Source organism: Aquarana catesbeiana, linkage group LG06 (genome assembly GCF_042186555.1).
Source record: "Aquarana catesbeiana isolate 2022-GZ linkage group LG06, ASM4218655v1, whole genome shotgun sequence".
NCBI classification, from domain to species: domain Eukaryota; kingdom Metazoa; phylum Chordata; class Amphibia; order Anura; family Ranidae; genus Aquarana; species Aquarana catesbeiana.
In genome coordinates, this window is record NC_133329.1 from 19086121 (window position 1) to 19112735 (window position 26615).

At 45.9% G+C, this 26615-nt stretch overlaps 1 protein-coding gene across 1 annotated transcript in view; it reads left to right on the forward strand.

Annotated features, from left to right (window-relative positions):
* Positions 1-26615, forward strand: part of LOC141148208 (uncharacterized) — a 256767-nt gene that overhangs the window by 132224 nt on the left and 97928 nt on the right. Inside the window, exon 5 of the mRNA XM_073635441.1 lies at positions 19837-19902. Coding sequence (XP_073491542.1) covers positions 19837-19902 — 66 coding nt within the window. The remainder of the gene's footprint in view (positions 1-19836; positions 19903-26615) is intronic.

The window sequence follows — 26615 nt, forward strand, 5'->3', positions numbered from 1 at the left end:
CCCGAAAAAGCGGGCGGGTGGCTCCAACATGGAGCAAGATGTGCATGGGAAGAGAGGAGCTGGTGGGCGGGCGCCCGGCCGATCATCCCTTCCCGGTGGGGCACCAGGCGGCGGCTCCCTCCTGGAGCTGGATGTGCATGGGGGGAGGAGTCAGCGACGGCGGCCAATCACCCCCCCTCACCCGGCAGGAACACCAGGAGAAGCGGGCAGCCCCCTCGTGATGTGGGATCTGCCCAGGGGTAACAAGGTGGGTGGGGAGGCGGACTCCCGGGTGGAGCCCGGTGTGAGCACCAAGAGAGGCACCGCCACCATGATGCGGCCGACCATGCTCAGTAAGGACCCAGAAGTGACGTGTCAGCCCCACCCCTTCTGAACCCAGAACCGCCGAAAACATCGGCCCAGAGGAGGAGGCTTAAATAGCCCTCTCAGACTCCTCCCACAAATACAGGCTAGCCTCCATCCAGCCTTACACAAATATATACACTGTATTCAGTTTAGCTAGATCCGTTCCTGTTATTCTCTTCCTACTGACAGGCAGGCAGATGTTTTTACAGTATTTACAGCTACCTGAAGAAAATTGCTGGTGTTCTTCTGATCCTATTAGTACCACAGGCAGGCAGCTACAGTATTTACAGTTAGTGTAGTGCGTCATCTGCACAGTGTGCACCTAAAGCTACCTGAAGAAAATTGGTGGTGTTCTTCTGATCCTATTAGTACCACAGGCAGGAAGCTGCAGTATTTACAGTTAGTGTAGTGTGTCCTCTGCACAGTGTGCACCTAAAGCTACTTGAAGATAATTGCTGTTGTTCTGATCCTATTAATACCACAGGCAGGCAGCTGCAGTATTTACAGTTAGTGTAGTTCATCCTCTGCACAGTGTGCACCTAAAGCTACCTGAAGAAAATTGGTGGTGTTCTTCTGATCCTTTAAGTACCACAGGCAGGCAGCTGCAGTATTAACAATTAGTGTACTGTGTCCTCTGCACAGTGTGCACCTAAAGCTACCTGAAGACAATTGCTGTTGTTCTGATCCTATTAATACCACAGGCAGGCAGCTGCAGTATTTACAGTTAGTGTACTGTGTCCTCTGCACAGTGTGCACCTAAAGCTACCTGAAGACAATTGCTGTTGTTCTGATACTAGTAGTACCACAGGCAAACGGCTGCAGTATTTACAGTTAGCATAGTGCATCCTCTGCACAGTGTGCACCTAAAGCTACCTGAAGACAATTGCTGTTGTTCTGATACTATTAGTACCACAGACAAACAGCTGCAGTATTTACAGTTAGCGTAGTGCGTCCTCTGCACAGTGTGCACCTAAAGCTACCTGAAGACAATTGCTGTTGTTCTGATTCTATTAGTACCACAGGCAAGCAGCTGCAGTATTTACAGTTAGTGTAGTGCGTCCTCTGCACAGTGTGCCCCTAAAGCTACCTGAAGACAATTGCTGGTGTTCTCATACTAATAATACTACAGGCAGGCAGTTGATTCTGCTAGCTGCAGTATCCGTATATATATACATCCCAGGTTTGTGCAGCTACATCTCACTGCAGGCCATTAGTATGTCTGGAAGGCCAATAAGGAGAGGCAGTCACAAGCCAATAAAAGAGGGCAAGCAGGCTCTATGTCTAGTGTCAACAGTGTTAGTCGTGGAGACGGTATATCCTCATAAGCATGTGGCCGTGGGACACGCTTTTCCTTTTTTTCGGCAGCTGGCCATGTTGAGCCACATGTGGAAGACTTGGTCGAGTGGATGACCAAGCCGTCCTCATCCTCCTCATCCTCTCTCACCCAAGCTCAGGGTACTTTGTCTGGCAAAGCAGCTGCCAACGCAGCCTCTTTCCTCAGTTTATTGGCATCAGTCACTCCTTCCCTAGCTCCACCATGTCCGCCTGAGGAGTCCCCCGAACTGTTTGACCACAGTGTTGGGTACATGCTCCAGGAGGATGCCCAACGTTTTGAAGGCTCCGATGATGGTACCCAGCTAGAGGAAGGCAGTAACGTGAGCCCAGAGAGAGGTGGTGCCAAGAAGAACAGCAATCTGGCAGTCATATTCCCCCAGCTGCAGCATACTGCCAGCTTTGCTCCAGTGATGAGGAAGGAGGGAATGATGAGGTCACTGACTCCACGTGGGTGCCTGATAGGAGAGAGGAGGAGGAGGCACATCTCCAATGAGGCAGGATGCCCTCCAGGGGCCAGCTTGAGGGCAGCACACGACTGCATCACACCGCAGAGCTCCATATGTGCAGGGCGTTGCTGTCTCTGGGCGTTATTCCAAAAGTTCTTTGGTGTGGGCCTTTTTTGAGATGAGTGCATCAGATCCCACCGCTGCTATTTGCAACATATGTCTCAAGCGTATCTCGCGTGGCCAAAACATCACCCGCTTGAGCACCACATGCTTGACCAGACATCTGTCGACCTGCCATGCAGTTCGTTGGCAAGCGGACCTAAAAGACCCACACCAAAGAACAAAGCGGACCTCTCCTTGATCCTCATCAGCTGGGATCTCCAACCCCACTCTACCTTCAGTCCTCTCTAAAACCTGCACTGAGAGAAACGTCCTGTCAAGTCACCGTGTGTCAGAGGGGGCGGGGTCACCGGGTGGCCCAGCCCCCCATTATTTAAGAACCGTCAGAAGAGGAGAAGCGTCACACAGCGGGAGCCTCCCTCCATGCCAGCATGGGTGCGGAGCGGCCCGGAGAAGAAGATGAAGAAGAAGAAGAAGAAGAAGAAGAGAAGAAGAGAAGAGCAGGAGCCTCCCCCCATGCTATGGATGCAGAGTGGCCCGAGGAGAAGAAGGGAAGAAGACGCCATGGAGGAGATGCTGGACGAGAACATCGGAGGAAGAACCAGAAGAGCCAGAAGAACCAGAAGAAGAAGAAGAAGATGATGAAGAAGAAAGATAGAAGAAAGGAGAAAGAAGAAGCATTTAAATAAAGAAATTGTCAAAAACTGTCTCTTGTCATTTTTAACATTTTTTACACTTTTTTAGTGAAATGGTAGGCGTACTTTTGTACCCCCATGTGGCCTGGTACGGTTCAGGAGGGGGGGGCGCTCTCTCATCCCCCCTCTTTTCCTGCGGCCTGCCAGGTTGCGTGCTCGGATAAGGGTCTGGTATGGATGTTTCGGGGGGCCCCACGCCGTTTTTTTTTTAAATTTTGGTACGGGGTTCCCCTTAGTATCCATACCAGACCTGAAGGGCCTGGTATGGAATTTAGGGGGACCCCCACGTCATTTTTTTTTTTAATTTTGGTTCGGGGTTCCCCTGTGGGAAATTTCCATGCCGTTTTTATCAATGAACTTCTATGTGTATTGTCGGACTGGCAATGCATTAATAGCCGCGAGTAGTTTTAAATGACTTTTTTTCCTTTGAAATGTCATTTTGCTGCCAGACTGTTCTAAACACGGGAAACATGCGCCCCTTTACAGGCATACTATAGACACCCCCCAGCTACAAAATTTAAAGGGATATTACACTTTTATTGTTTCACTTTAACCACTTCAGCCCCGGAAGGTTTTACCCCCTTCCTGACCAGAGCACTTTTTACAATTCGGCACTGCGTCGCTTTAACTGCTAATTGCGCGGTCATGCAATGCTGTACCCAAACGAAATTTGCGTCCTTTTCTTCCCACAAATAGAGCTTTCTTTTGATAGTATTTGATCACCTCTGCCGTTTTTATTTTTTGCGCTATACACGGAAAAAGACCGAAAATTTTGAAAAAAAATGATATTTTCTACTTTTTGTTCTAAAAAAAATCCAATAAACTCAATTTTAGTCATACATTTAGGCCAAAATGTATTCGGCCACATGTCTTTGGTAAAAAAAATGTCAATAAGTGTATATTTATTGGTTTGCGCAAAAGTTATAGCGTCTACAAACTAGGGTACATTTTCTGGAATTTACACAGCCTTTAATTTATGACTGCCTATGTCGTTTCTTGAGGTGCTAAAATGGCAGGGCAGTACAAAACCCCCACAAATGACCCCATTTTGGAAAGTAGACACCCCAAGGAATTTGCTGAGAGGCATGTTGAGCCCATTGAATATTCATTTTTTTTGTCCCAAGTGATTGAACAATGACAAAAAAAAAAAAAAAAAAAAAAAAATTACAAAAAGTTGTCACTAAATGATATATTGCTCACACAGGCCATGGGCATATGTGGAATTGCACCCCAAAATACATTTAGCTGCTTCTCCTGAGTATGGGGATACCACATGTGTGGGACTTTTTGGGAGCCTAGCCGCGTACGGGGCCCCGAAAACCAATCACTGCCTTCAGGATTTCTAAGGGCGTACATTTTTGATTTTACTCCTCACTACCTATCACAGTTTTGAAGGCCATAAAATGCCCAGATGACATAAAACCCCCCCAAATGACCCCATTTTGGAAAGTAGACACCCCAAGCTATTTGCTTTGAGGCATGTTGAGTCCATGGAATGTTTTATATTTTGACACAAGTTGCGGGAAAGTGACAAATTTTTTTTTTTTTTTTTTTTTTTTTGCACAAAGTTGTCACTAAATGATATATTGCTCACACAGGCCATGGGCATATGTGGAATTGCACCCCAAAATACATTTAGCTGCTTCTCCTGAGTATGGGGATACCACATGTGTGGGACTTTTTGGGAGCCTAGCCGCGTACGGGGCCCCGAAAACCAAGCACCGCCTTCAGGATTTCTAAGGGTGTACATTTTTGATTTTACTCCTCACTGCCTATCACAGTTTCGGAGGCCATGGAATGCCCAGGTGGCACAAACCCCCCCCAAATGACCCCATTTTGGAAAGTAGACACCCCAAGCTATTTGCTGAGAGGCATGGTGAGTATTTTGCAGCTCTCATTTGTTTTTGAAAATAAAGAAAGACGAGAAAAAAAATTTTTTTTTTTCTTTTTTCAATTTTCAAAACTTTGTGACAAAAAGTGAGGTCTGCAAAATACTCACTATACCTCTCATCAAATAGCTTGGGGTGTCTACTTTCCAAAATGGGGTCATTTGGGGGGTTTTTTTGCCACCTGGGCATTCCATGGCCTCCGAAACTGTGATAGGCAGTGAAGAGTGAAATCAAAAATTTACGGCCTTAGAAAGCCTGAAGGCGGTGCTTGGTTTTCGGGGTCCCGTACGCGGCTAGGCTCCCAAAAAGTCTCACACATGTGGTATCCCCATACTCAGGAGAAGCAGCAGAATGTATTTTGGGGTGTAATTTCACATATTCCCATGGCATGTTTGAGCAATATATCATTTAGTGACAACTTTGCGCAAAAAAAAATAAAAAAAATAAAAAATTGTCTCTTTCCCGCAACTTGTGTCACAATATAAATTATTCCATGGACTCAACATGACTCTCAGCAAATAGCTTGGGGTGTCTACTTTCCAAAATGGGGTCATTTGGGGGGGTTTTGAACTGTCCTGGCATTTTATGCACAACATCTAGAAGCTTATGTCACACATCACCCACACTTCTAACCACTTGAAGACAAAGCCCTTTCTGACACTTATTGTTTACATAAAAAAATATTTTTTTTTTGCAAGAAAATTACTTTGAACCCCCAAACATTATATATTTTTTTAAAGCAAATGCCCTACAGATTAAAATGGTGGGTGTTTCATTTTTTTTTTTCACACAGTATTTGCGCAGCGATTTTTCAAACGCATTTTTTGGGGAAAAAACACACTTTTTTACATTTTAATGCACTAAAACACACTATATTGCCCAAATGTTTGATGAAATAAAAAAGATGATCTTAGGCCGAGTACATGGATACCAAACATGACATGCTTTAAAATTGCGCACAAACGTTTAGTGGCGACAAACTAAATACATTTTTAAAAGCCTTTAAAAGCCTTTACAGGTTACCACTTTAGATTTACAGAGGAGGTCTACTGCTAAACTTACTGCCCTCGATCTGACCTTCGCGGCGATACCTCACATGCATGGTGCAATTGCTGTTTACATTTGACGCCAGACCGACGCTTGCGTTCGCCTTAGCGCGAGAGCAGGGGGGACAGGGGTGCTTTTTTTTTTTTTTTTTTTTTTTTTCTTTATTATTATTATTTTTTTATCTTATTTTTAAACTGTTCCTTTCATTTTTTTTTTTTAATCATTTTTATTGTTATCTCAGGGAATGTAAATATCCCCTATCATAGCAATAGGTAGTGACAGGTACTCTTTTTTGCAAAAATTGGGGTCTATTAGACCCTAGATTTCTCCTCTGCCCTCAAAGCATCTGACCACACCAAGATCGGTGTGATAAAATGCTTTCCCAATTTCCCAATGGCGCTGTTTACATCCGGCGAAATCTAAGTCATAAAATGCTCGTAGCTTCCGGTTTCTTAGGCCATAGAGATGTTTGGAGCCACTCTGGTCTCTGATCAGCTCTATGGTCAGCTGGCTGAATCACCGGCTGCATTTTCAGGTTCCCTGTTGAGACAGGAGAGCCAGAGAAAAACACGGAAGACGTTGGGGGGAGGGGCATTCCCTCCCACTGCTTGTAAAAGCAGTCTAGAGGCTAATTAGCTGCTAGGATTGCTTTTACATGAAAGCCGACCGCTGGCTGAAAAGAATGATACCAAGATGATACCTAAACCTGCAGGCATCATTCTGGTATAACCACTCAAAGTCGTGAATGGCGTACCTGAAGACAAAAAAATGGTTAACAATAAAGCACAGTAAACGGTAAGGTATAAAAAATTGCATACCTGAAAAGCAAACATGATAAAACATAATAACAATAAAACATTGCAGAATAGAATACAGTAAAAAAGAGCAGAACAATAGAGAGAGAATAGAGAGAGAGAGAACAATAAAACGACAACTATTTTTTTTTATTTTATATTTTTGTATGTGTTTTTTTTTTTTTTTTTTTTTTTACACTTTTTTTTGTAACTAACTTTTATAACTGTAACCGGTTCCAGGTTCGGGTCTCTCAAAATGCGATGGCATCTTGGGAGACCCTGTGAAAGTGTGCCTAGTCTGTGCAATGCTGTACCCTACGCTAATACTCAACTAGTGAATGGTAGCGTTCAAAACATTCACCAATGCAAAGACCAGGATTGTCAGGACAGGAGGGACAATAATAGAGGGTGTCACGCCTATATCCGCGCTTGCTGCAGACACGACATCTTTTTTGGGGGTTCGTTGGGTAGGGGTACTCGGGAGGACATAAAGAAAATGCCTCTCATGCAGCCGACTGCATTTGGTTGGGGATGTGAATGGGGGAAGTACGGGCGCTGCAGAAGTGGTGGGTTCCCAATTAGGATTGGCGAATGCAGCAGGAAGGGCACTATGGGCACGACGGGCCTGTGTTTGTCTTCTTGGTGGCAGCGGGACACTATTTGTGCTTGCCACCTCACCAGCTTGAACTGCACTTATGGGACTCGCCACGTCACCAAGTGTTACTGCAGTGCTGGTTTGACTACGACCGGGGTGTACTAGGCCGCTGGTGCTTGCCAGTTCACCAAAACGCTACCAAAAAAACTGTTAGCGATCGCAAGGATCAGGCCTGACTCTGCGAACGCTGCAGTTATGCGTTTAGTGTTTTGTAAGTGTCAGTGATCGATCGATACTGCACTTGGGTGGGCTGGGCTGGGCCGGGCGGAGGGGCAAAACGCAGGTGCTAGCAGGTATCTGGGCTGATCCCGCTAACACTGCGTTTGTGGGAACCCTAAACTGCTGGGGACGCTAGTATAGATCTGATCGGATCAGATATTGATCCGATCAGATACTATACCACTAAGGGAGGCGTATGCTGCGTGCGTGGGTGTTAGCGGTACTGGCGCTAACCTGACACTGCTTGGGGCTGGTGCTTGCCAGTTCACCAAAACGCTACCAAAAAAACTGTTAGCGATCGCAGGGATCAGGCCTGACTCTGCGAACGCTGCAGTTATGCGTTTAGTGTTTTGTAAGTGACAGTGATCGATCGATACTGCACTTGGGTGGGCCGGGCAGAGGGGCAAAACGCAGGTGCTAGCGGGTATCTGGGCTGATCCCGCTAACACTGCGTTTTTGGGAACCCTAAACTGCTGGGGACGCTAGTATAGATCTGATCGGATCAGATATTGATCCGTACAGATACTATACCACTAAGGGAGGCGTATGCTGCGTGCGTGGGTGTTAGCGGTACTGGCGCTAATCTGACGCTGCCTGGGGCGACGCATATCACCGCCGGGCGATCAGGGGGCTAAACTTTTATTCGGTAATAAACGGCGGGTGCCCTGACACTATAAAAAATAAACGAACTAACCAGCGTCACCCGTAACAGTTATACGGTGATCAGTGGTGAAAGGGTTAACTAGGGGGCAATCAAGGGGTTAAAACATTTATTAGGTAGTATATGGGGGTCCCTGTCGCTATAAAACGCTGACGGCAAACCTAAATATTTACCTCACTAACTAGCGTCACCAGCGACACTAATACAGCGATCAGAAAAATGATCGCTTAGTGACACTGGTGACAGGGGGTGATCAAGGGGTTAAAACTTTATTAGGGGGGGTTAGGGGGGTATCCTAGACCTAAAGGGGGCCTAACACTCACTGCCCTAACACTGTAACTGTCACAAACTGACACTATGCAGTAATCAGAAAAAAAAAAAAAAAAATACTGCTAATGTCAGTTTGTGACGGGGGGGGGTGATTGGGGGGGGATCGGGGGGCGATTGGGGGGGGATCGGGGGTGTAAAGTATGCCTGGCATGTTCTACTGTGTGTGTTTGTGTTGTGTGCACTTACATGTCTTCTCTCCTCGGCGCTGGACGGAAACTGCCAGACCGAGGAGAGATGACATCACATCCTCTGCCTGTGTGAAACTACACACAGGCAGAGGAGGATTCCCATTGGCTGGGAGCGATCGCGAGGGGGGGGCCACGATCGGATGGTCTCCCCCTCGCCTCCCGACGCTCCCAGTCAGATGCCGACCGCCGCTGGCACCGGGGGGGGGTCCGATCGGACCCCCCGCCCGCGGGAGGCAGATCACGTATATATACGTGATTCTGCCTGCCCGTGCCACTCTGCCGACGTATATCTACGTTAGGCGGTCGGCAAGTGGTTAAGCATTATTTTTTTTTTCTTTTTTTCTTTTTTTTTTCTTTCTCTCTAGTAAGCCCACCCCCCGCCCCCCTGTGGCCCTCCCTTGTTAAGCCTCCATAATTCCAAGGCACGCCCAATAGCTGGCATCGGTTCTGTGCATTGTTCTCTCTTGACTTCTAAACTCTAAGCTGCACCTAACTCAGCCTCTCCCCCTTAGTAAGAAAGCAGGTATTCTCGACGCTAAAGTAGCACTGGTTGCGGACATCTCCCCCACGTCAGCCGCCCATCTGTCCCTACCTCCGGGAAAGCCTGCCTGCCTGTTTACTTTATTTATTAATTGGGTGTTTATCTCTGTGATTAACCCCTTGGAAGTCTCTGATTTAATTATTGTTTGTAATAGTGGGATCCTACACCATGTGGGGGGTTGCCTACTAAGCTGCTTGCTCAAGGCATGCCTAATCTGCAGGTAGCTATAGAATACTCGATTTGGTAACCCGTACTCATGCTTCAATTCCTTAAAAGATTTCAGGGTATCCCCCTCATATAGCTGTATCAGCCAACTTATCCCGCAACTTTCCCACAACTTGTTCCTATCAACTGATAGTAGTTCCTGCAAGTACTTGTTGTTCCAGATTGGCGAGTATTCTGAGGTTCCTTTGTACCCCATTATTCTCTTAGTTGCCTGCCAAACCCTAGTGATCATTTTAAGTGTCGGGATCTCTCCTTGTAGTGAGTCTGCCTCCAGTGCTTCCACTAATGAACTATGTGGGCTTCCCTGTAGAATAATTTGGACACTCTTACTTCCCCCTCCATCAATGTCGCATCCCCCTAGTTGTTGTAACTGGGCTGCCAGGAAATAGGTAGACGGATGGGGAACCCCTAGTCCCCCCTCTGTGACAAGGCACTGCAGTTTTTGTAGACCAATCCTGGCCTGCCCTTTTTTCCATATTAACTCCCTAAAAAGGGATTGAATTCTTTGAAACCACTTCTCCCCAATCCAAACTGGAGTTGTGGAGCAAGTATAACAACTGAGGCATCCATACCATTTTAATCAAGTTGGCCTGACCCGCCACGGATAAGGGGAGTCTACTCCAAATATCACTTTTTTTAAAAAATTTTGATAGGAGAGGGACCAGATTGTCCTCAATAAACGCACTGGGATCCTTGGACAACACAACACCGAGATACTTCATTTTCCCCATGACTTTCAGTTGGGGCAGACACATTGAGATAGGATTGGCCAATGGATCAACCGGCAGGAGCGATGATTTATCCCAGTTGATAGTCAATCCTGAGAACTTTCCAAAGTCCTCCACTAGATGCATCACTTTCTCCAATGAAGAGGTCATGTCCCCCAGGAAAAATAGGACATCGTCCGCAAAAAGCGCTATTCTCTCTTCCACCCCTTTTCTATGAAATCCCTGCAGTTCGGATGATGCTCTCACCTCTCCCGCCAGTGGCTCCATGGCAAAAACAAACAGCAAAGGAGACAAGGGGCACCCCTGTCTTGTTCCTCTTTCCAGGGGGAAACTTTCCGAATAATCGTTATTTATCTTGAGCCTTGCCCTTGGATGATTGTATAAGATTTTTAACCAGCTGATAAATACGGAGCCAAATCCAAACCTCTCTAGCACCCACCAGAGATATTCCCACTCCAGGCTATCGAAGGCTTTGGCTGTATCCAAAGACAATATAGCTCTAGACCCTGCGTTATCTGTTGGTACCTGAAGATTCAAGTAGGCCCTTCTAATATTAGTACTGGTAGACCGACCGGGGATAAACCCTGATTGGTCCGGATGCACAAGTTTTGCAATACTTTTATTTAATCTGGATGCCAACACCCTTGCAACAATCTTGGCATCTGAACACAGTAATGATATCGGTCTGTATGAGGTGACTTCCAAATGGTCTTTGCCCTCCTTTGGTATCACTATTATATTGGCCTCCGACATTGATGAGGGTAGCCTTCCATCCTTAGTCGTCTGCTCCAGCACTTTTAAAAGCTCCGGGAGCAAAACCTCCCCATACTTCCTATAAATCTCCAATGGCAGCCCATCCGGGCCTGGAGATTTCTGGCCTGACAACTCCGTGACTGCCTTTTGCAGCTCCTCCAAGGTCAGAGGAGACTCCATCTCGCTCCTATCCCTTTCCGAGAGTACGGGCAGGTCTACCCCTTCTAGGAACCCGTCCATATTGCGCCGGTCCGAACCCCGACGCGACCTGTACAGGTCCCTATAGAGCGTAGAGAAAGTCTCTAGGACCTCGGTGGGATCGGAAGTGATCTCTCCAGCCGGTGTCTTAATTGAGAAAATGGCCGATGGGGATAGATTGGACTTAGTTATAAGTGCGAGCATCCGGCCTACTTTCTCCCCTTCACCAAAATAATTTTGTTTCTGGAAAAGTCTTTTATTCTCTGCTCTTCTGTTAATTACTTCTTTATACTCTTGTTGTCTGTTAAGCCAAATCTCCTGTTTTTCAGGGGTTGGGTACACCACGTATTGCGCTTCTGATTCCATGGCTTCCCTACTAGCCCTCGCCTCCCATTCCTTTGACGTTTTCTTTACTATGGCAACCTGCTGTTATAGTAGTCCCCTAAGGAACGCTTTTAGGGTTTCCCACACCTGCTGGTGCTGTGCCTGAATTAAATGTTACAAACTCTTTTAGTTTAGAGGTTACTTCTGCTGGGCTGCTTATCAAATCCAACCATAGTGGTTTTATTGTCCACCTTTTCTGGCTAGGTTTAGTGTTTAAGTTTAAAGTCAAGGTCAAGGGTGAGTGATCTGATATTCCCCTCGGCTTGTACTCTATGTTTCCTATTAATTACAGAGCTTCACTGTTACCCACTGCCATATCTATGCACGAGAGAGTGCGCGAGAGAGTGGAATATGACCCTGAATAACAGGAGTACTGCCGGGTGTTTGGATTGTGAGATCTCCATAGGTCGCACCACCCAACTTCTTCAAGAATTTGGCCTAGGCGCCCCTCTGATATCCTTTCCGCCCCGTGCACAGGCAGAAACCGATCCATATTGTTGTCCAAAACTGCGTTAAAATCCCCCACCAGTATTATCGGAACATCTACCTTACTGTCCACAAACTCCAACAGATCCAAAATGGTCTCTGTTTTAAACGGAGGAGGAATATAAATATTTGCTATCACCAGAGGTGTATTTTCCACAACGCAACTCAAGAAGACATAGCGTTCCAGTGCGTCTATCCTGGCTTCCCTGCAGAAAAATGAAATACCTCTCCTCACCAATATGCTCACCCCTCTTGAATACGAAGTGTGGACTGAGTGATACTGTTCTTGAAATTTGTGGTTCCGAACATGTAGTTTGGTATCATTAGTGAGATGAGTTTCCTGCAGACAAGCCAGTTCAACGCCATAAGCTTCCATCGCCAAGAACACTGCTGCCCTTTTGGCAGGATCGCCCATGCCCCTAATATTCCAGGAACCTATTTTTAGCGTTTTAAAGGCATCTAAGGAAAATAAAAGAAAAAAGTAAAAAAAAAGAAAAGAAAAATAATAAAGAGAAAAAAAAAAAAAGCCCAAAAAGGAGGAACGATTCATTTGTGCATTTGTGTATACAAAACTTGCCATCGACTCTGTGATTGTGTCAACCAAAAAAGAAAGAAAGGAAGAGGGGGGAAGGGCAAGTGGCCCCCACATCCAGGGACCCCCCCTCCCCCCCTACATTTCCTAGCTGCAACTACAAACCGCATGTGCAAATATACTTTACTTTTGTAAGCCCCCCCCTCCTAACTGTATGTGCTTTACGTTTGCGCCAATTGCCTAGCCCTATATCTCGCTGTGAACCCCCCTCCCCCCCACCTTCAACTTTATCCATCCCGCTTCTTCCCACTCTTTTTCGTGCCCCCCCCCCCCCCTCCTGCCTAACTAGGCTAGCCCTAGGGGCTGCACTTGTGACCTTTTTCCTCCCTCCCAACCATTCAGAAAAAAACTCCCCACTCATGTACAGAAGAAATACATTGTGACTCACTTCCACACTCTTCCCCCCCTCCCCCCCTCCCACAACCCACTTCCAAACCCTCAAAACAACACTTAAAACATACATAACTGGTGAAATCGCATCCTTCATCTGTGCTTCCATCTATTACACCCCCCCTTCCCCCCTCCCCCGTGTCATCCGCTGATTACTGTGAGGAAAACAACAAAGCAAAAAAAAAAAAGTTTCCCTCTTTTCCTTTCCAAGTTTAACTAGCCTTATTCAACCCTTATTCAACCCCTAGCTCTGCAGGTTCATTTTATTATCTTCCAGCCATTTTGTTGCCCCTGCTGTTGTGTCGAAAAAATGGATAGTCCCTAGGGCAGTGATACGTAGCCATGCAGGATACAACAGGGCATATTCAATTTTATAGTTCCGTAAGTTACGCTTAATATCCCTGAATTCGGCCCTTCGTTTCTGTAGGTCTGGGGAGTAGTCGGAGAAAAATAAGATCTTAGCTCCGTTGTGCAGGATATCCCCCAGCTCTCTGGCCCTACGCATCAATGTTACCTTATCTCTATAGTTAAAAAGCTTCATAATTATTGGTCTGGGATACCCCCCTGATGGTGGGGCCCTAGTTGGCACTCTGTGGGCTCTTTCAATAGCAAAGGGTGAGAGAAGGTTTCCATCCCAAATATTCCCCTGAGCCACTTCTCCAAGAACTCCTCGGGGTGGGGACCCTCACACCGCTCCGGTAGGCCCACCACCCTCACGTTGTTCCTGCAGGATCTATTTTCCATTTCCTCCATTTTGGCTTTGTGAAGACCCATCTGCGTTTTTATTGCTTTAAGCTCTTGCTTCAGTGGGTTTAAATCATCCTCAACCTGGCTCACTCTCTCCTCCAGTGTGATTGTTCTAGCAATAGTCCTTTGCAGTTCTTGGCTTACTGTGATTAGCTCTTCCTTTAACCCCTTCAGCTGGTCGCACAGGTCACTTAGGGAGGCCTTACAGGAATTGACGGCGCATAGAACATCTTTCAGTGTAGGTTCAACTGCTACTGGTGCGTTTTGCTCAGCGGCATTGTTAGTTGCTAGTCCCGAGGGCTCACCCGCAGAGCTTTTACTGCTCGCCGTTTTTGTGGTGTGCATTGCCGCCGGTCCTTTTCCTAGAATCTTCCTGTCCCCTGAACCCCCCACGTGTGATTTATCCTGCTGTTGCTGGGTGCTTTTAAGTGGTGATGAGGTAGAGGGGTTTTTTAAAGTTTGGCCGCTGCTGCAGCTGCTGCCTGGTTCCCCTTTTCTTTTGATGTACGGGTCGTTTGGGAGCTAGTATTTTCCTGTTGTTGCAACTCCTCTCCCTTTTTCCTAGTAATGGCTTATAGTATGGGCCAGTAGAGTGTATGAAAGGGTTTAACCACTTGTCAAGTTGTTGCTCTCCCCCTTTTTTTTTTTCTCTCTTCTTTCTTCCCTTTCTTTTTCTCTTTCCTCCCCTCCTCTCCTCCTCCTCTTCCCACCTTCTCTTCCCTTAGTATTAACACAGTCCCAGTCCCAGTGGTGTCCTTCTAATTTTCAACTGCCGCTAGGGTTATCATCCATCCTAATATAACGAGTGGTTCAGCACTGTTAGAATTTTATATTGTATCAATAGGTTGGCATCTATCTTATTTATGCAGCTCTCCACCGACCGTCAGGATGTCTCCCTCCCTCACAGGGACAAGTCGCTATATAGCAGTGTATCAGGCTGCCTGAGCCTCCACTCCCCCTCGTCCGAGGCAGTAATACAACCCTTGGAGAGAGAGGGGAGACAATCCACTTTTAAATGACCACAATAGTTGGTACCTTGATGCTGCCGACTACCTGGGCAACTCAGGGACGCTCCTAATGATCGCTCCTTTTGCTGTTAACATACGCCGTCCCCGCCACCTCTTCCAGCTCGTGTCGAAGCCGTTGCCCAGGTGACCGTTCCAGGCACAGCGGGTGTCTCAACCTCCTCCTCCTCCTCTCTACTCCGAGGACTCTGATCTTCGTCCTCTCATGCTATCCGGACGGTGGCGTTGATATTCCGGCGTTGCGCTCCGGCACAAGCCGAGTCAGAGGGAGCCGGGCAGCTGAGCAGACGCCAGACTCTGCGGGGGGAGAGAGCTCATCCAGCTGGGTCTAATCCGCCAGGTTGGTTCGGATGATCACGGAGGCATCAGGCTGGGGGAAGTTCTCTCAACCTTCCTCTCACTCCAGCATCCGGTCACGCCCCACTTTAAGCATTATTAAAACCACTGCTCCCGAACAAACGGCCATTTTTAAAACTTTTTTTGCATTGATACATGTCTCCTGGGGCAGGACCCAGGTCCACAAACACTTTTTATGACAATACCTTGCATATAAGCCTTTAAAATTAGCACTTTTGATTTCTCCCATAGACTTTTAAAGGGTGTTCCGCGGCATTCGAATTTGCCGCGAACACCCCAAATTGTTCGCTGTTTGGCAAACTTGCGAACAACCGATGTTCGTGTCGAACATGAGTTCGACTCGAACTCGAAGCTCATCCCTATTGTTCAGGGAGAAAGGTTTGACACTGGAATCAACCATCGGAATATGTATGTTGTTTGAACATTCTGAAAGAGCCACTAAGGAACTAAAAAGAGAGGCAGAAGTGTTTGTGGTGCAACAGAACAAAAGGCAATGCACCAACTGTGGTATTAAACACGCTGCTAAGTGCAACAAGTGTCTGGCTTTTAACAAAAGGTGTAACCCATGCAACAAATGGAATCATTTTTCAAAATGTTGTAGGTCCAAGCCTCCAAATAAAGGTGTGTGGATGACACAATCTAGTGACACTAAACAACAAAATATGCACAGAATTAATGAAGTGGAAAGTAATGATCACCAAAATTGTTTTCATTTTGAAAGTGTGGACCTAATTGCAAATACAGGAGAAATATTCACCACCCTCTCAACTGCATGCAACAAACATGCCAAGTTGAAAATTGGCACTGGTGCCAAACGCAATGTAATGTCCTTATCCACATTGCACAGCATTGACCCCAAAGTTGAAATTGATCAGTCAAATAAAGTAAACCTGATAGCTTATGGCAGTCAAACAATTCAGACACTGGGCACTTCTACCTTGGCTCTATCAGAGTATAGAAATGTTAAGCGCCTGCTAGGCTTACCAGACAGCATGCACTTAAATCTAATACAACTCAGTCCAGAAGTTCATGCAGTACAACAACAGGCTCCTGAGATGACCGATTATGAGGACTTATTTTGAACTGACACTGTTGGTAAGCTTCCAGTCACGTATCACACGCGCCTAGATGAATCGGTACAGCCTACCGTGTGTGCCCCTCGAAGTATCCCACTGGCTATGAAATAAAAAGTCTTGAAAGAGTTGGAAAGGATGACTAAACTGGGCATCATCGCATCAGTGCAGGAGGCTACCCCTTGGGTGTCTGTCATGGCAGCAGTGGTCAAGAAATATGGCACTGTTCACATATGCATTGACCCTGTGCATCTTAATAAAAGTGTCCTGAGGCCTTATCACCCATTAAAGACTATAGAGCATATGATCGCTGGTATGCCACAGGCAAAGGTCTTCAGCACTCTAGATGCAAAATGTGGATTCTGGCAAATCCCTCTGGATGAAAAATCATAATTACGCACAACATTTATGACTCCATTTTGGAGATACAAATGCTTACGGATGACATATGGAAATTCAACTGGAAGTGAGGTATTTCAGAGATGTATGGAACAGCTATCTATTAAGATGATGCACACAGCCCATTGTTGCTCTGAAGAATCTTCATGTTTATTGAAAAACCACAGTGTACAAAAGCAGATAAAACAAGTTGATGCGTTTCAGCCTATAAGGTCATAACTACATATCGAACTGCTCTTTGCTGGAATAGTCGTGGAAGATGTCTTGATTTGTGGATCCTCCATTGAGGAACATGACAAATGACTTAAATGCGTACTACACCATGTCAGAGCCATCAATATGCAGCTCAACCCTACCAAATGTTGCTTCAGGGTCTCAGAGGTGCCATATGTTGGACACCTTCTCACCGATAAAGGTGTCAAGCCTGACTCAGAAAAAAACAAAACCATCCATCAAATGCCTGCTCCGGAGGACAAACATGGATTGCAAAGGTTTCTTGGCATTATCTCTCAAAGTTCATTCATCACTACAGTGAGATAACACTTCCACTTCTGGACTGGCTCACGGCGATATACGTCGGCATTTTGAAGAGAAATATTGTTAGCTGCCATAACCCCAGTATCCTCCTCTCTTTTTGACCCCACATCTCATATTTAAGAGGTCCTGTCATGCTTTTTTTCTATTACAAGGGATGTTTACATTCCTTGTAATAGGAATAAAAGTGACACAAAACTATTTTTTTAATGATCGTTAAAGCAAGAGCAATAGTTCTAGCCCTAGACATCCTCTGTAACTGAAAACTGGTAACCTGTAGAAATTTTTTAATGTCGCCTATGGAGATTTTTAAGGCTAATAGTTTGTCATCATTCCACGAGTGGGAGCGCAATTTTGAAGCGTAATATGTTGAGTATCAATTTTCTCGGCGTAACATTATTTTTCACAATATAAAAAAAATTGTTCTAACTTTACTGTCGTCTTATTTTTATATTAAAAACAAGTGTATTTTTTTCCCAAAAAAGTGCGCTTGTAAGACCCCTGCTCAAATACGGTGTGACAGAAAGTATTGCCGCCATTTTATTCTCTAGGGTGTTAGAAAAAAAAACAGATATATAATATTTGGGAGTTCTAAGTAATTTTCTAGCAAAAAATTTGGGTCTGAATACCGGGAATGTCCCAGGAAAATTGGGACTGTTAGCAAGTATGCACAGGGTCCACAGGGATGCTGGGCACCATTCAATGCACCACTATGCTGCACCCATCTGTCCTGGATGGGTGCAGCATAGTGTGGTGGGCAGTAAGCACACAGAGCCCTGATTTGCAAAGAACAATTGGGTTTATTTACTAAAGGTAAATCCACTGTGCACTTGGAAGTGCAGTCGCTGTAGATCTGAAGGGAAGATCTGAAATGAGGGGAAGCTCTGCTTATTGCTATCATCCAATCATGTACAAGCTAAAATGCTGTTTTTTATTTTCCTTGGATGTCCCCCTCAGATCTACAGGGACTGCACTTCCAAGTACACTTGCAGTGCACTCGTAGTGCACAGTGGAGTTGCCCTTAGTAAATAAACCCCTATGTATTCTAAAAGTACCGTATATACTCGAGTATAAGTCGAATTTTTCAGCACATTTTTTTGTGCTGAAAGTGCCCCCCTCGACTTATACTCGAGTCAAGCACTTTTCTGCAGCAAAAAAATTCATTTTCCGAACCGATTTTGGGGCCCCGTATCTCAGGGCTACTTGGTGCTAGAAACCCCAAATTTGGTATGCAAACCCAGTGGACCTGGTACCACAACATATCCAAAGCAGAAGTTCCTAGCACTAAGTGGCCCCGAGATACGGGGCCCCAAAATCGGTTCGGAAAATGTCATTCTCTGCTGCAGAAAAGTGCTTGACATTTTCTGAACCGACTTTGGGGCCCCATATCTCAGGGCCACTTGGTGCTAGGAACCCCAGCTTTGGAAATTTTATGGTGCTAGTTCCACTGGGTTTGCACACCAAATTTGGGATTCTTAGCACTAAGTGGCCCCGAGATACGGGGCCCCAAATTCGGTCAACTGTGTCTATCTGCAGCAATGTCATTTCGGGACCCTTTGGGTTCAGAGACCCCAAATTTTGGCTGCAGCTAGGGGGCATCTAGGAACCCTTAACTACTGAGTTTGAAGTTCAGGGGACCTATGGCTGCAAATGGGCACAGTGAGGCATGCTAATGGGCACAGTGATGCTGCAAATTGGCATTGTTGACCCTCTTTTCCACTTAAAGTAGCTGTGCATTTCTCACCCTCGTCTTATACTCGGGTCAATAAGTTTTTCCCATTTTTTTTGTGGTAAATTAGGGGCCTCGACTTATACTCGGAACGACTTATACTCGAGTATATACGGTAGTTCAACTAGTACAAACAGGCCTGGCAGGAAATCTCACCCATCAGGTGCCACTTACAACTGTGCAGCAGAAAGACAGCGGTCTGAAGACTGAAGGATACCACCTGCCATGAGGGGTGGAGTGTGACCTGGCCAGTCCAACCCAAAGGGGAAGCTTCAAGAGGAGGTAGACGTAGTTCCTGCTCTCTCCCTATTCTCATGGAACCTTTCCCTACCGCTCAGCACTGTCTCTGACAAACAAGTAACAGTCCTTACACTAACCATTTGCATAAAGCACGCTAAAAACAGGGGTCAGAGTCTTAAATAGCCTCTGTTTGACTCAAGATGGCCACCAGGATCACATGGAGCATGAGAATCCAATCATACCACTGCCCCCTGTAACTGAGGAAATTATAGAGAATACCATTTTCTCTCAAATTAGTCTTCCATCTGCAATGCCATTAATGGTTGAGCGCCACCTGCAGTGGAGACTACATAGAAGTGACACAGAAATTAAAGGCCCCGCAATCTATTTCCTCCACCAAAATGTCAATACTAAAGCTGACCACACATTGAGCAAATTTTATCTGTAACTAGGTAAAATCAAGCCCTTTAACCACTCTCCCTCCCCACATGCTTCAATCTGAAAAATTTTGGTCTAACAGTGTTTGCATTCAACCAGATGTATTATACAATGAGATCTATGATTCCTTTTAGATACATTCCTACCCAAATAACTAGATGTGAGCTGAACTGGAATACCATTAACCCATTTATTAATCTTATTGAATATCATATGATAATGGTTACAGTAATGTTATTTGTATCACACACAGTTCCTTCTTATCTTTATCAGGTGCTACTGGAAATGATGATATTGTGACTTCTGATGGGGAACCTTACAAAGATAAAATACCTGAAGGTGAGTTCCAGTCACATTGCATGTCTCCTCCTATCATCACAAAGGTGAGGGGATTGTGTCTACAACAAATTCACACAACAAAGAGAAATAACATTTAGCACCTTATATTTCTTTAAAGTATAATGTTTTCTGTATATAAATGTACAGTTATGATTATGAATACCATGATTTCTGATTTTCCAAGAAAAAATGAAGGACCCCATCCCCCACCCCCGACCTCCAGCCTTTCAAAATCGAGGGCCCTTCCCACTGATCCCTGGGCTCTTTACTCACATTGTTGGGTCTTTTATTACAGTCCTGCAACTGGACCCTTTCATGCCATCTTGGCCCTTCCCCTGATGACAGAACGCCAGGGCCCAGTCGCAAGTATGATCTTTGTGATCCTTGTCGTTCTTCTACCACTGGTGTCAGTCGTTTTTTATTTTTGTTATTTTTCTTTACAATATTTATTTATTTATTTTACAATTTATATTTTTTATTATGTTATACTGTTTTTTTAGGAGCCACGTTGGAGGGCTTTGGTGAGATATCAGGGGGTCTAAACACTAAATATCTTATGAATTGACAACTTTGTGTAAAAAAAAATAAAATAAAAATACGTTTTAAATTTCTTTCCACATTTTACATAAAACTTTTGGAAAAAAATGACCACTTCAAAAGACTCATTATGCCTCATAGAATATATGTTGGGGTGTTTGCTTTTCAAAATGGGGTCATTTTGTGGGTAATTTCATTGTCCTGGTGCTCGTAGACCTTCAAAATTGTGATAGGTCATCAGAAAATTTAACAAAAACAGTGGTGCTTTATTGTTGTACAAGATAAATTAGAGTTACAGAATACCATTCAACAGAGTACAATACACAACATATGTAGATTACACATTTTAGGATAAGGAATACAATATGCAAAGCCCACAAGTAATACGTAGGGATAATAGTACCATTCTCAACAAGTACCGTCCACCCGCCACCCTCCAAAGCCCTCCCCTCTTGGGGCAGATGATCGTAATGAACTAAGTGTTTCTCTACGAGGCCATCCACGGAGCCCAAACTTTTTCAAACTTCCACGGACAACCACGGTTTATATATGTCATTTTATACATTGGGATTACTGCCTCAATCTGTGCCTCCCAGGCTGAAAAGGATGGAGGGGAAGAATCTATCCATTTCATGAGTATTTCTTTTTTGGCATAGAAAAGAAGGAAGGAAATTAGTAATTTAAGATGATATGGCCTCTGCTCATCGTCATGTATCCCCAGCAACGCCATAGCTGGTAAGAGCGGAATAGAGGTCTGCAGTCTGGAGTTAATTTCACCTATTATCTTAGTCCAGAATAATGCAACGACTGGGCACTCCCAGAACATATGTATAAATGTGCCTATATGAATTTTGCATTTAGGACACATGGGGTCTCTCTCAGGGAATATGCGATGGAGTCTCTGCGGGGTATAGTATATCCTGTGTATAAATTTAACTTGAATCAGTTTGTCCTTGGATGCTATCACCAATTTCGGGCCATACTCTAAACAGTCCTCCCATCCCTCTCTATCCAATGACGGAATATCAGCCCGCCATCTTTCCCATAGTTCATTTATCTTGGGGGAATCCCTTCCCAGTAACGCATTATAAAGAGAGGATAGGGGTTTAATCAAGTCTCCAGGAGATAGGAGATCTTCAATGGGATCCGTCTGTAACAGGGGGGTTTGCGGGAATTGAGCCCTGGCCGCATGTCTCAGCTGTATGTACCGAAACCCCATCCAACGGGGCAACCCAAATTTAGCCGTAAGCTCATGCAAGGAGAGCAGTTGTCCCCCAGACATTACGTGTTCCAACGTGGTTACACCATATCTGGCCCACACCTGTGGGTCCGGTATCATACGAAAGTGTTTAAGTCGTGGGTTTCCCCATAAGGGATGAGCTGGAGATAATTGGCCAGGTCTCAAATATCTGCGCCTAGCCGCCTCCCATACCCTCCAAGTTGCCCTAGTAGGCCCAGGGACCCCACAATATGCCCTGGGTCCTCTATAGGGAAAGTTCCGAAGGTCCGTCAGTGAACCCAGGATATTCGCCTCGAGACAGGTTGCCACATTGGATCTAGAACCCTGGAACCACCAGTGCACCGTCACCAACATGGCTGCCCAAAAATATATCTGGAAATCTGGGAGAGCAAGTCCGCCCAAATCTGCAGGTAAACACAACGTAGTGCGTGCCAACCTAGGGTTCCCCCCCGACCAAATAAAGGATCCCACTATACGGTCAATGTCCTTAAAGAACGAGACGGGGACCCAAACCGGACAATTCCTAAACAAATAGTTAAATTTGGGCAATATTATCATTTTAAGGAGACTAATGCGACCCAGAAGATTCAGAGGAAGACTCTCCCAGGCAGCACATTTCGAACGTAGGGTGTTCAGGACAGGGGTCAGATTTTTTATAATAAAATCAGAGGGATTTCTAGTGATCACAACACCAAGATATTTAAATTCCCTAACCCTTTGTAACGGGGAGGAGAGGGGCCCAGAGTTAGCTCCATCATCTATAAAAAATAGGACTGATTTGGTCCAATTTATTTTAACTCCCGAGAGTGCACCAAAACTGTCAAAAATATGCAAGGCAGCTTGAAGAGAGGGCCCAGCATCGTTTAGGTACAATAACGCGTCATCGGCATATAGGGAGAGGCGCTCTTCCATCATACCCACCCGCAGGCCCCGAACGTCCGGTGCACTCCTAATGGCAATTGCCAGGGGCTCCAGCGCCAGGGCGAACAGGCTGGGGGAGAGCGGGCATCCCTGCCTCATACCGCGAAACAAGTCAAAGGAGTCTGAGACCCAATTGTTAGTGCGAACCCGTGCTCGGGGGGAGCGGTACAGCAATCGTACTCCGTGAATAAACTTGGGACCAAATCCGAATCTACGTAAAGTCTCCCATAAAAATTTCCATTCGACGGAGTCGAAAGCCTTCTCGGCATCTAAAGAGGCAATAACCCTGGACCCCGTGTTGTCATGCGATGTTGCTAAGTTTAAAAATAGGCGCCTAATATTTATATCTGTACCCTTTCCTGGCATAAATCCTGTCTGGTCTATACCCACTAGATCTTCTATTACATGAGATAGTCGGGTGGCCAAGACCTTAGCAAAGATCTTGGCGTCGACATTAAGCAACGAGATGGGCCGGTACGATGCGCAATCAAGAGGGTCCTTTCCTGGTTTAGGAACCAGAACAATAACCGCCTCATTCATTGAGTCAGGTAGGGCTGGCAGAGTTGCAAATTTAGAGAGCAGTGAAGTCAGCTTAGGGGCCAATAATTCAGAAAAATTGGTGTAAAATTCAGATGGTAACCTATCTGCACCCGGGGCCTTCCCTCCCCTAAGGTGTCCCATGGCAACTTGGATCTCCTCAAGTGTGACGTCAGCCTCCAGCCCCTCCCTTGCTTCCTCAGACAAAACAGGGATAGACAGGGAGTCAAAAAATGAGGACATGGATGAGTCCGCTGCAACATCTCTTGAGGAGTAAACCTCCTGAAAGTATTCTCGAAAACGGTCATTAATATTACCAGGGGCGGTGAGGATCTGACCAGTATTGTCTCTAATGGAACCTATGGGGGTAGAGGGTATGTTACCTTTAGCCAGCCATGCAAGGAGCTTCCTATTTTTACCACCATGTTCGAACACCCGCTGAGCAGAGTACAGCAAGGCCTTGTCCGTCTGGGCCATCCTAAGAGTGGATAGGTCACGCAGAGCCCTTTTCCACACCCTATACCGGTCCTCCCCAGGAGCAGAAACATATTCAGCCTCCAACCTACAAGCCAATGCCTCCAGCTCATCTATGGAGCGAGTAGAGTCACGCTTGAGCCGAGTGATACTATGCCCATACTCCCCACGTATCCAAGCTTTAAAGGAGTCCCATACAACAGAAGGGGCAGCTGATTCAGCATTGTCTGTCCAGAAATTGCAGATAGAGGCCGTTAGGGGTTCCAACAATCTCTCATCATTAGCCCAAAATCTGGATAAGCGCCACAGGCGAGTCCCCGGTGGAACAGACAGCGTCAGTGTCAAACATAATGGTGCATGGTCTGAAATTCCCCTGGGAAGCACAGATAGGTCATGTACGTATTGGAGTGCAGGGCCTGAAGCATAGACAAGATCTATTCTAGACAGCGTTTTGTGGGAGGCTGAATGACAAGTGTAGACTTTCAATGTCGGGTACAGGTGCCTCCAAACGTCAGTGAGGGCAAAAGTTTCCGCCCACTGCCTGAGGTCCGGAGTGTCCCGAGCCGAGGATTGTAGCCGGTCAAGTTCCACCAGTGGAACCATGTTAAAGTCCCCCATGAGGTACACCAATGCGGTATCAAATTGCACCGCTATTTGCATGATCTCATGAAGGACCCTGCCAGATGCTGGCGGAGGAACGTAAAGCCCAACTAGTACCACATTTTTATCAAATATATTAGCATGTATAATAACAAATCTCCCTTCTTTATCTGTTGTAACCTCAATCAGCCTAAACGGTAGTGTCTTGTGGACCAGGATGCTAACCCCACGGGCATAGGTGGAAAAGGTGGAATGGTAGTTAAGGTCCACCCAGGCTTTCCTAAGACATACCGTCTTGTTTTGCTGCAGATGTGTCTCCTGGAGAATACAGATCTGCGGGTTGTGGGAGCGAAGGAAACGAAACACCAGGGAACGCTTAAGAGCGGTATTGAGCCCCCGAACGTTCCATGAAATTACCTTTAACTCAGCCATGAAATATGAGGTATAGGGGAGATGCAGTCACGCACCACACCAGACAGGCAGCATCCCAGTCCAGCCACACATATTATTCTACATAGCGCTGTGTAAATGGTTCTGTTCAAACATGTGTCATATCTAAAGCACCTGAAACAACAAAAAATTTTTAACAAAAACAGTCCCAGCATTAAACCTCGCCCCCCACCCCGCATCCCCCACCCCAACCTAGGAATGCCTTGTTCCCCAAACATCAAAAAAAAAAAAAAGAAAAATCAAACCCCAAGTTCAGGGAGCGTGAACCAGTGGGTGCAGAAGCTTTGTGGAGTGAATTGTCCACGTAAGGTGACGTGAGACTTCGCCGCCATTAGGAATTAGGAGAAATATAGTGATCCAACCAAAAACAGGGTTATTTCGGACCGTCTCATATAAATAAAGAAAAAATAAAATAAAAACACCCTAGCAGCATCTGAAAAATGAAAAATAGAAAAAACAAACACAAAATGTTCTCTGTTTAGGATAGGTGAGAAGAAACATCCCGTAACTCAGGAAGACAGGGTGCACCATCCTCCTAGGCAGGTAATCTGGCAAAGTGTTTATCTCCCTCGAATGCGGTTAGCAATTGATTGTCTCCTAGATTGGAAGTCCAGACCAGGCAATCATAAGAACAGGTGTATTACACTGCAAGTGGAAGAAGAGGAAGGATCTATCCTGTAATTCGTGTAACGGTCACTAGAGTCCGCCAGTGACCATCCCATAAACACTGCAAGCACCACTGAAATCTGAGCCTCCATAAGAGCCAAACAGGTCATTGCTGCAGTAGGTCAGTATAACATAAGCAATCTTCATCTCTAAAGATCCCAGCAACTCAGGAACATCTTGTAGAGGGCAAAAAAAAAAAAAAAAAAAGTTATCCCACAGTAGAATCAAACAGTGGCAGGCCTGGAAGTAGATATCACCTGGCATAGCCAGGGGCACAATACTTATATTGTAATCCTACAGGGAAAACAAAGGGCACAACAGGTGCAAGATTAATTCCCCTGTCCAGATTTAAATAATCAGTGGCTAGTAATCAGAACAGAAGTATAGAAGAGCATGCTGCAGCGGTTAACGGCTGGGGGGCAATGATTCCAGCCATGCGTTAGCATCCCTGGGGGAGGTAAAATATCTGGTAGTTTCCCCGTCTTGAACTCTTAACCGTGCTGGAAACAGAACACTGTATCGAATGCCCTTAAGACGCATGGCTGCCTTCACCTGGTCGAAGGAGCGTCTGAGCTTTTGAGTTTCTACAGAGTAGTCAGGGAAGATAAGTAGCTTGTTATTTTGATGGCGTATTTCTCCCTGCACTCTAGCAGCCCGGAGCACTTCATCCCTGTCACGGAAGTTCAGAAACTTTAGGATAAATGTACGCGGCGGCGCTCCAGGGGGGCCCGGCTTGGGAGGGATCCGGTGAGCTCGCTCCACCGCATAGAAAGGTGAAAATTGAGCCCCCGGTAGGAGGGAACGTAACAGGCCTTCGATAAACTCCGTCGGACATTTCCCCTCAGCTCCTTCTGCCAGACCTACAATACGGAGGTTGTTCCTCCTATTACGATTTTCCGCATCCTCGGATTTATATTCCAGTGCTTTAATTTTGGTTTGCAGGGCCCGCAAGTCTGCTCCGTGAGACTCGACAGTGTCCTCCACGTGCCTCAGACGCTGTTCTGCAACAGAAAGTCTACCCCTTATTTTATCCATGTCCAACCTTATTAAGCCAACATCTAGTTGCACAGCATCTACCTTGGAGGTGAGGGTAGTAAGGGAGGCTTGGCAATTTCCAATAGCAGCCAGGACATCAGCCAGGCCTGGCTGTGTAGAGGGAGACTGCTCTGGCTGCTCCGTCTGGGACGCCATATTGCTGATAGCATGCCCCCCGGACCCCACGCGGCCTGCACAGGCTGCCTCTATCTCCACCGGTTCAGGGGGGAATTTTAGTTTCTTACCCCTTCCT